The 10,992-nt window shown below is 33.1% G+C and overlaps 1 protein-coding gene across 2 annotated transcripts in view; it reads left to right on the forward strand.

Annotated features, from left to right (window-relative positions):
• Window positions 1-10,339, forward strand: part of LOC145278031 (uncharacterized) — a 133,013-nt gene extending 122,674 nt beyond the window's left edge. Inside the window, exons 5-7 of one of the 2 annotated variants that reach the window (XM_080130248.1) lie at window positions 978-1,097; window positions 6,449-6,581; window positions 8,519-10,339. In XM_080130248.1, coding sequence (XP_079986374.1) covers window positions 978-1,097; window positions 6,449-6,581; window positions 8,519-9,840 — 1,575 coding nt within the window. In that variant the 3' untranslated portion in view covers window positions 9,841-10,339. Of the gene's footprint in view, window positions 1-977; window positions 1,098-6,448; window positions 6,582-8,515 lie in introns of both variants that reach the window. The other variant, XM_080130247.1, reaches the window with a different exon arrangement.
• Window positions 10,340-10,992: the final 653 nt, after the last annotated feature.

The raw sequence follows: 10,992 nt of genomic DNA on the forward strand, positions 1-10,992 counted from the left end.
CTATATACTCAACGAATTTTTAATCTACAGATTTGAAATTAGGTGTATAGGTTATTTAGACATGTGGAAAACGTTTTAATAGGTTTTCCTCTGTTAAAAAGGAGCTGCTGCGTGGTCAAAATTGAAAAATTGGCACGTGGGGGTCGTCGGTTTTGATCTGTTTGCTGTTTCATAATTGCACATGCGTGAATGGTTTGCATTGCAGATTTCTTATGTTAAATATAAGTCGGTTTAAAAACACATTTTTAAGAGTGTATCATGCTGGCCGAATGGTTATTGTACTTGACTCATTGTCTTTAGGTTTTGGTTTTGATCTCAGCCCGAGTATTTTATTTATTTGAAAAAAATTTTTTTTCTTACAGGAAGTGAACTGTTTAGAAAAAAATATTATACTTGCATGCATATGTCTCAGTTTCTGTATGAATTAAAATATAATATTAATATATATATAATATATAATATAATATATATATATATAGTATGCGTATTTTAGGACCAAGCAATGCTGGGTGACCTGCTAGTATATATATATATATATATATATATATATATATATATATATTAAATTTTATTTACAAATCGTTTCTATAATCTTCTCAGAAACAAGCAACACTTGTTTGATTCATTCATTTTATTCATGAGAAAACCTTGTTATCCATTGATAGTTATTAATAGCGCTACCCCCCTCCTAGCGCAGATCCAAACTTTTAGTGTCTATGACAATGCATCCCTCTATTCTGCTTTGTCTGTCTTTGTCTTCATGACTAGCATGGCTACCTGGCATTGCCCTGGACAAAAGTATAACCTATTCCCATTAAAACTTCTGTCTCTCTACTTCTCTCATCTTTCTCTCCCGAACCCCATCTTGCTCCTCTGCTCAGCCCATTCCTCTGTGGCACTAGTTGATTAGATTTGGATTTAATATAACAGATTCCTGGAATAATGAATTTTTATGTATTTGCTTTTTACTTTTGCAGATTGCCGATTTTGGTTTATCAAATTTCTACAGTTCTGCGTCACAACTTACAACATTCTGTGGCAGTCCATTGTATGCATCCCCAGAAATTATTAATGGGATCCCGTATAAGGGGCCAGAGGTATGTAGCGTGAAAACCATAACACATTTTGAAATTTCATGTTCAAGCCTCATCAAAAAATAATTAGGGGAAGCTTTCTTCGTCTTGGTTGATAATCTTCCTTAAACTGGAGACTTAAACAAAAATATTCAGTTTGCAAGTCAATCCACCCCCTTATCAATCACAAAGCAGATTCCTAATTTTATCGAACTTAGGCTATAGCGTTGAATATATATTTAAAACATCGATCAACATTTACAACACAGTTCTAAAATAATAGTGGATACTATATCAAAATTAAATATAAGCAACAGGACAATGATTATAATACGATTAGAAGAAAAAGAAGTAAAATTTGGTTTACACCACCCTATAATCAAATAATAAAAACTAAACTTGGCAAGAAATTGCTTAATTAAATTAATTGCTGAAAAACACTTCCCCATAACCAAACTTATGCACAAAATTTTCAATAAAAATAACCTAAAACTGTCTTACAGTTTCTGTAGAAACTTAGAAATGATAATTTAAGCACATATAATAATAAAATATTGAATGGGAAGAAAGTTGTAAAAAAAAAAAAAGATAAAACAAAATGCACAAAACGATTGGCCAATATAACAATAAAAATATGCCATTTTCCATCCTATAATTACTTAAGGATGAGATGGACTCCACCTATCACCCATAAGTAATGGATAAGCTCAGAGTTGCTTAAATTAAGGCAACAAGTGAGAACTGGTGTTTAAACATAATGTAGCTGTAATTTTTAATTATGTAATTATTATTTCTGTAATTAGATATTTAGTTAAAATTCCTGTCTTTAATATCTTGATAAAATATGTTAAGGTTATTGATAAACGGCTTTTTCCCCTCATACGTTTCTAAAAGCTTTGTAACATGATTGAGAACAGAGCTTTCACCCAAAAAGCAGTTGTTACATGTGTCAGCAAACATGTTGGTCAGACTGTGATACTGGACTATTTGCTGAATGCATCTTTATGGCTGATTTTTTTTCTTTTTCCTTTTTGTTTTTGCTAAGAGGTATCACTATCCTTCTACATGCAGCACCTGATATTCCCAAATGGTTATCCATCTAGTACTGGTCAGGCTCAACATTGCTTAACTTTTGTGACCCAATGAGAACAGCTGGTGTTACCAGATGAGTCTGTCTGAAGATACCTGCTTTCTGACTATATTGATAGTATGGCTTTTCTTTTTTTTGCATTTCCTTAACAAAACTCAATCATGTTCTGCAAAGCCAAAAACAACAATCTTCCTCTATTAAACAACCAAACCAAACCAAACCAAACGCCATTAATAAATAAGACACATGAAAACTTGAAGCATATAAGCTTGATATGTCGTAATATGTCGTTCAACCAAACGACAAAATGTGTCTATGTGATTATACCACATATTCAAAAGACTGGGTCAGACTGTGATACTGGACTATTTGCTGAATGCATCTTTATGGCTGATTTTTTTTCTTTTTCCTTTTTTCTTTTTGTTTTTGCTAAGAGGTATCACTATCCTTCTACATGCAGCACCTGATATTCCCAAATGGTTATCCATCTAGTACTGGTCAGGCTCAACATTGCTTAACTTTTGTCACCCAATGAGAACAGCTGGTGTTACCAGATGAGTCTGTCTGAAGATACCTGCTTTCTGACTTAAAATACACCAAATATTGATAGTATGCCTTTTTTTTTTTTTGCATTTCCTTAACAAAAATCAATCATGTTCTTCGAAGCCAAAAACAAAAATCCTCCTCTATTAAACAACCAAACCAAACCAAACGCCATTAATAAATAAGAGACACAAAAACTTGAAGCATATAAGCTTTTACAAAAAGGACTGGAGTCGGCATTAAATAACTCAGAAAGTAATATGTCATTCAACCAAACAACCAAACCAAACTAAGAAAAAAATGTGTCTGTGATCATACCACATATTCAAAAGACTAAAAAAGTATTATATAAGATAGAAACATATGTATGCAATTATTTTTATTTATAACTAGCAGAACGCCTGATGTTGCCAGATCATAAAAATATGCTTAAATATATTTTAATTTATGCTGAATAGATATTTATTATTATTATTATAAAGTTAATTCTCTATCTATTAGTATATTGTACCCTATATATAGTCAGAATTTTAAAAGTTAAAAAAAATGACTCAAGTGTCTCAACTAGAATCGAAACCAAAGCATAGAACTCCCCAGCCATCTAATATATAAAAGCAAAAATTTATGTATGTATAAAGCTAAAAAATAACGTTTAACCTATAAATATATATTTACCCTTTAAGTTGACTTACGCCAAGCTCCATTTAAAAAAAATTTTTTTTTTTTACACATTTTGACATCTTATTAGCTTTTTTTTATGAATTAAAAACCAAATCGAATTTGATCCACAGGGCCAAATCCCCTATATGTCAAGTTTTAAGTCTGTAGACCCAAAATTAGCACAGGAGTTTGGTAGAAACCTTTCCTCACACGGAAGTCACTTATATACATACATATACAGTAACACTTTGATATCCAAATTTAATTTGTTCCATGATCGACAAATCTAAAAAAAAAAAAAAAAATTGTCTCACAAAATAATTATTCCCATTTGAATTAAAAGAAAGTAAAATTTACTCAAAACAAACTCAAATTATTCCTGAATTTCACTAAAATAAAGATGAATACAACAATAACATAGATATATAGTAATTTTGATGAAAAAAAATAGTTGTACACTAGCATTCAATAATCGTAACTAATTATGCTCAATTAAAAATGTTGAATCAACTAAATGCTTAATATTTAAGTCTAAATGCAACAGGAACAATGAATAAAAAAAATACAGAATAAAATTGCAACAAACCTGAGTGAGTGTTCGGATCTACTCAAGTAGCTGCAACCTACTGAGAGCATCGCACGATTTTTTGAAATCATATCTCAAAAAATTCTTAGGGTGAAAATATAAATACAATGTATCATTGTATTTAAAAAAAATCATATCTTAGTGCGTTCGTATCTCATAGTATTGCTGTATGGATAACTTTTATACTTGTACTAATAGGATGCCTGGCGTTGCCCGGTTGTAAGATACGCTTTAATATGACATTTTAATTTGTGCAGATTACGTATATATTATTATAGAGACAATTTTCTATCAGTTATTATATTTAACCTAATATATTATTGTAGTGAGATCAAAACTAATATATATATATATATATATATATATATATATATGACATTGGTGCTATCGTTAAGAATCAAAACCAAAATATGCAACTCTCTACCCTCATTTCTTAGCCTGTGAGCCACACCCATATGCATATAATATATATTCGCCTGTCATCCCTTTTTTAATGATAGAATCGTCCAATTGTTGAAGACAAGATACAAGCAAGCAAGCAAGCAAGATGTACAGAATAGAATTATACTAGCAGGTCACCCGGCGTTGCCCTGTCATAAGATATGTTTAAATATGATAGTATAATTCATGCAGATTACCTGTTTATTATTATACTGACAATTTTGTATCGATTGTTATATTGAACTTAATATATGGTAGTGAGATCAAAACTAAAAATAAATACATATATGACTTGGGTGCCATCAGCAAGAATCGAAACCAAAGCATGCAACTCTCCAGCTTTCTTCCTTAGCCTGTGAGCCATGCCCCTATGCACACATATATATATATTGTAATATACAGGTTCTAAATGAGCAAAGCCCCAATAAAATATATTTAAAGGTGCTGTGCTTGGAGTATTGCAGTTATAAGCTCAATAGTTGTAATTACGTAGAGCTGTATCAATAGAAAGGGTGAGAGATTAATAATTGTGAAATTATCAATCAAGTTTTTGTAGGAGGAAACATAACAAAATCATATTTGTATGTATGATCGTTTCGGAAACAATACCCTTTTATTCATTCAATATTTATAAATAAAACCATCGAAAAATAAGTAAAATATTTCTGGATATCGTCTCTTTGCCAGCATAAATGGAGGAGAAGAGGGAGAAGATACCAAAATTTAACCAGCTTATCGAAGTAAATCTAGTTTTTTAACATAGGGAAGCCTCTCGGTGCACAAACCTTCCTTGATAAGGATATTTTTTAAAATCTAAAAGAGATCGTTGGTATTTGCGACCATTTTTTAAAAAGCTAGGCAAGTGTTTTGTACTTCAATAATTATTTTTTTGAACAGTTTGTTATCTCCATTTCTATTTGTAAATATCGAATAAATAAAAAGATAGTTTCCGAAACGATCGTACATATAAATTGGATTTGTTATGTTTCCTTCTATGAAAACTTTATTGATAATTTCACAATTATTAATCTCCTGCACTTTATTTATATATATATATATATATATATATAAGCTGAACGTCTGTGTGTGTCTGGTCATGAATAGGATCCTATATGATTGACTATTATAGAAAACTGATCACATATAATGATAGATGATCGAGACACAGGAATGGGTATGTTTAATCGGGCATAATGATGATTCATTAAAATTGTGGGGTCTGCGTATGCGCCTGGTCCGCAAAGTATGGAAATAACATATTTTAAAATTAAAGAAAAATGTTTACAAGTGTTTTTGATATAGATGTACATAATAATACTTTGATAAGTATGTTTTAATTTAAATAGGGATGGTATAATAAAATTGTGAGGTCTGCGTTCGCGCCTGGCCTCCATAGAATTGAAATAGGCACACACTTTAATAAAGACTTTTCATATCTATCTGTGTCAGTATACTTTGATAATTATGTTTCAGTTTGAAGAAATATGATATAATAAAATTATTGGGTGTTAGTTCGCACCTGACCTCCATCGAATGGAAATATGTCACAAAGTTTAACAAGTTCTTTAATATAGATTTACAGAATATTGTAATAAGTGTTTCAGTGTGAACAGGTATGGTATAATAAATTATGGGGTTTATGTATTTTATTTTTACTTTCATCATATTTTGCTTTAGTTTTGATACCCCCAAATTCGAAGCTATCTCTTTACAACCCTTCCTTTTCATAACGTATCATACTTTCATAAATCAGAGTCCATTTTCTGTAGGCTGTTTTTGAACCCAGTCAACGACGGGTACTTTTGCTAGTATATATATATATGTATATATATATATATATAGATTCACCTGTCATGCCTTTTTTTAAATAATGGAATCACCTGATAATTGAAGACAACGCAAACAAGCAAGGTCCACAGAGTTTTATAATTATATAGATATTATATTCAGAGTTTTAGTATAAGATATAGATTAAAAGCAAGTGTTTTTTACTTCAATATTATTTTTTTTCAACAGTCTGTTATCTCCATTTTTATTGTTTTTCTTTGTCTTTAGGTGGACTGCTGGAGTTTGGGGGTGCTTCTGTACACGTTAGTGTATGGTGCAATGCCGTTTGATGGAAGTAACTTCAAGGTGCTAAGGAAGCAGATATCAAACGGAGATTATTACGAACCAACAAAATCTTCTGGTGAGTATTTCATTTATTTGTTGGCTGAGCTCTTCAAAAAAAAAAAAAGTCGCGCTCTCTACGTAGTTGATAATGCAAGCTAAATAAAATTTCGTTATTCAAATCTACATTGAGAGACGTTGGTAGACATGAGACCTACGAACACTATCAACCAATGAAATATGATTCTTGCATAGTCGAGAAGACGGAGATGACCCACATGGGTTGAGCTCTCTGCTAAGGGAATAAATAGTTGACCTTTAGTGTTAGGCCTAGCTTTTCGAAAAAGAATTAAGCACTCTGAGTAGTTGATAATGGAAATGTAAGCTCATATAAGTATTATAATTTCCTATAGTAAGCGTAGTGGTAAGAAGCCACAACTGCTGGCAAAACATTTTTTTCTTTTAAACTCTGCTTGAAGCACTTGCTCATTTAGCTACACTGAGGAGGCTGTGATCTGATGAAATGGACTTGTGTAGATAATACAGAGTCGGATTATTTGTCCCAGAGTAGGTGAAACTAATTCCCTGAACAGAACAGTTTTGCACCACATTTCTGTCCCCATTACAAAGATTAATATTAATGTATAATGTTAGTAAACCTCATGTCTAGGATCGTTGTTCCAAATTTGATCAAAATCCATTACATGAATTAAATTTTAGATAAGGCTTAACATTTAAATCCAGGGAATCTTTTGGTATTTAACGATTGTGGATCAAATTTTATGCAAATCTGAAATATTTCAATTCTTGATTGCTAAAATTTCACAATTTAAATTAGTTTTCTGAATTTTTATTGATGGGCTTCCACTCCTTGTTTGTTGCTTTGCAAATTCAATTAAATATAGTCCACTTTATTATGTCTAATAGTTGTGTTTCTAAACTTAGAAGTATCTACTATTTATAAGGGGCATTCCAAAAGTTGAACTTGCCCCTGTCATATAAAAAAACCTGCTGTTGATTTTATGTTGATTCTTCTGGCTTGTGTTGTCATAAAACTTTTCAAATGCACTTGTCATGTTAGACTGTGTAAAGTGTTAACTTTGATCAAAATCATCTATACCTTCTTTCATCGCATTTTTTTTTATTATTATTGATATTTGTTGAAGACATTTCAGTACAAAATCCATCTAAGAACATGGCCAGACACATAAAGTACCGATATGTAAAATTTCATAAAAATCAGCCCAGCTGCTTATAAAAGGAACAAGCTAAGGCACACACAGACACACGAACAGACACAGAGCGATGGATAGACAGACCCATAGAGGGAGACGGACAGACACAGACCCATAGAGGGAGACGGACAGACACAGACCCATAGAGGGAGACGGACAGACACAGACCCATAGAGGGAGACGGACAGACACAGACCCATAGAGGGAGACGGACAGACACAGACCCATAGAGGGAGACGGACAGACACAGACCCATAGAGGGAGACGGACAGACACAGACCCATAGAGGGAGACGAACAGACACAGACCCATAGAGGCAGACGGACAGACACAGACCCAGACAGACACATGCGCACACAGTTTCTTTTATATAATAATAAAGATTATATATATATATATATATATATATATATTAAAAAGAAAGAAAATTGACATAACAATTTAGTCTTTTCTCATAATTTATTTTCTCGATTAGTGAAAATCCTCAGATGAACGATTGAATTAGATTTCATCAAATTTTAATTTTTACTTAGTTTTATTCTTTGAAATAGTTTTGTGACGGCAAAGTAAGAAAACCAATCAGAAATCATTTTATAACAATCAACTTGTTTTTTTGTATTTTTTTTCTCATAAATACAATATTTTCAGAGAGTACGTATTTTTGATTTCACCGTTCTTTCTTTGTTCTTTTAAAACACTTCTTTCCAGACAACCTAATAATATAGCATTTATTTAAATGAAACTGCTAACTGTTTATTGGTGTTTCTCTTTGTTTCAGAAGCTGCGGGCCTAATACGTCATTTGCTGACAGTGAGTCCCGAAAGAAGAGCTACAGTCGAGACCGTGGCGCGGCATTGGTGGGTGAACATGGGTTTCAAGTACACCCCGAACAATGAACCCTATCCAGGGCCTTGGATGTATACCCCGATTCATGGCCGTGACCGTTCGAGTTTGTCGTCGGACAGTGACGGGGAAGTGGATCCCAAAGAACTCCACCGACGAGGGACATTCCCGACCAAGGTTCCATTATCTAGGTGCCACCAAGAATGGCCTTTCGAAGAGAACAGTTTGACAGTGCGTGGCAAAAGTTCATCTGCCGAGTCAAAATTCCAGTCTCCGGGTCGATCTCGGAGGCACCTTAATCCAGTGCACAATGACAGTATTGCTAGCTCCCAGAACCAGCTTGTCAAAGACAGTCGAGAAGATCTCTATCAGCGGATAGATCTTGATCGGAAGCCAGTCCGGAGTATTCTTAAGCGGACTGGAAACGATGACCATATAACAGGTGCTGGTAATCATAAAGGGTCCAACAATTTAATCATTTCAACAAGTTCTTGTAAAGAAAACAGCCAACCGGATCCTAAAGACAATGCGGCTTACAAAGTCTTTTCCTCGTATCAGAAACCCTTGTCGTCGGTGGTAGACATAGCTTCACGTCACATGGTAGTAAAAGACGATGTTCCTCTTGACCAATTATTAGTAAAACCCAAAAAACTTTCTCCTACTGCTAACGACACATCGGACAGAACTGATGGAAGCATACTGGGACAGATACTTAAGGAACGTGTCGACCCCAGGTCCGGTTTCATCACGTCTTCCGTCGAATCTGTAGAAAGAAACGTTAATATCATCACGAGTAATGAAAACATTCGCGGTGGAAACAATTCCATTCCAAGTGGGATAGATAACTTTGTCCGGCGGCGAGGTATCCTGAAGAAAGCAGTCATTTGTGGAAGTAACACAAGTTGCAGTGGAAGCAGTAGTAGTAGCAGTAACAGTAGTAACAGTGACCCGAGAAAACGTCTGAGCATTGGTAGTGCCAGTTCGAATTCTTCTGGGGATATTTTGGACTTTTCTTACGACAGCTGTGACAGTGAACAGAATGGTAGCCAATTATTGCTTCTGCAACCGCTAACTGACCCACAGGGCAAAAACCAGGATGTTGAAACTAATGAACGGCTCCTTAATACAGACATTAACAACTACTGTCCAATTGTACAAGACTGTGGCAAAGAGTCTGTTCAGAGTTTCAGTCTCGAATATGATTTAATGGACTCCCCACAAGTTTGCCGTCGGGCATTGGAAATTTACCAGCACTTATGACAGACTAGACCTCTGCGCCACACGTTTTCGGTGTGACGGAATGTAGGGGAATTTATAATTATTATTATAATTATTCATCCCACTTGTGATCTAAAAACAAACCGTCTCCCTTCATTGAATCAATGACTGTACAAGCATTATTTGTTTTTTGTTTTTTTTTTACGTTTTAATGAAAACAATCAACCAAGTACTGATCTAGTCGTATTCAATTGTGATTGTATTTTTTTTTTTTGTGTCATTTAATAACATATTCACATGCTGCCAAAAGGAACATTTTTACCTTGACTCATATTGTAAATTAACCTTATTTAAAAACTTTTCCAATTTTTTTTTTAATTACTTTGAATAGTATTAAAATACAAATATAAAAAAGTACAAACAGACAGTGCAAATCTGTAAACAGAAAGAAAAAAAAAGAAACAATGGTCATGCTAGAAAAATCTCAGACATACTTGCTTAAAAGGTTGGCAATAAATTTCAGGATTCTTCACATGTAGACTAGTGGGTGATATTAATTCCAGTTTAGCTAAAGAATTGCTTCTTTGGCAGGTTTAAAAATAAATGGTTAACCTGCCCCCCTCCCCCTTTTTTTTCCAAACTATCATTTCTTGTCATGAATAGAATATGGTAATTTTTGCCACCAATTTTTTTTTTCTTTAAATTTTTTTAAATAAGGTTTATGTACAAGATGACATGGAACCAAACTAAAATTCCGACCCACCATGAAATTTAAAATCGATTATTGAAACGATTGTTTTCAAGCTTAAACCCACCCTTTCTTTGAGCGGAAATGAAGAAGGTCGTTTCTAAAGAATGCTGAACACACCACGTGTCTGAATAGTATAAGAGAAAGGTATAAAAAAAATCGGCAGTAAAGACTCAAAACCATCCAACTATTTCATACCATCCAACAAAGAGATATATGTATATATATATATCTTTTTTTATTTTTTTTTATTTTAATTTTTCTAACCCATCCATCAAGACTCAAAAAAAACTGACCAACCAGTCAATCAGGTTTTTTTTCAATGATCTCCGACAAAAGAATAAACAAAAAATAAATTTATTCTGCATTTTTTCTTTGTGTTTTTTCATTTCCTTAAAAAAAAAAAATTTTATATGTTCATATAAAACATTTTTCATCTTTTCTTA

Source organism: Euprymna scolopes, chromosome 6 (assembly GCF_053919585.1).
Source record: "Euprymna scolopes isolate OS-2025 chromosome 6, ASM5391958v1, whole genome shotgun sequence".
Classification (NCBI taxonomy): Eukaryota; Metazoa; Mollusca; class Cephalopoda; order Sepiida; family Sepiolidae; genus Euprymna; species Euprymna scolopes.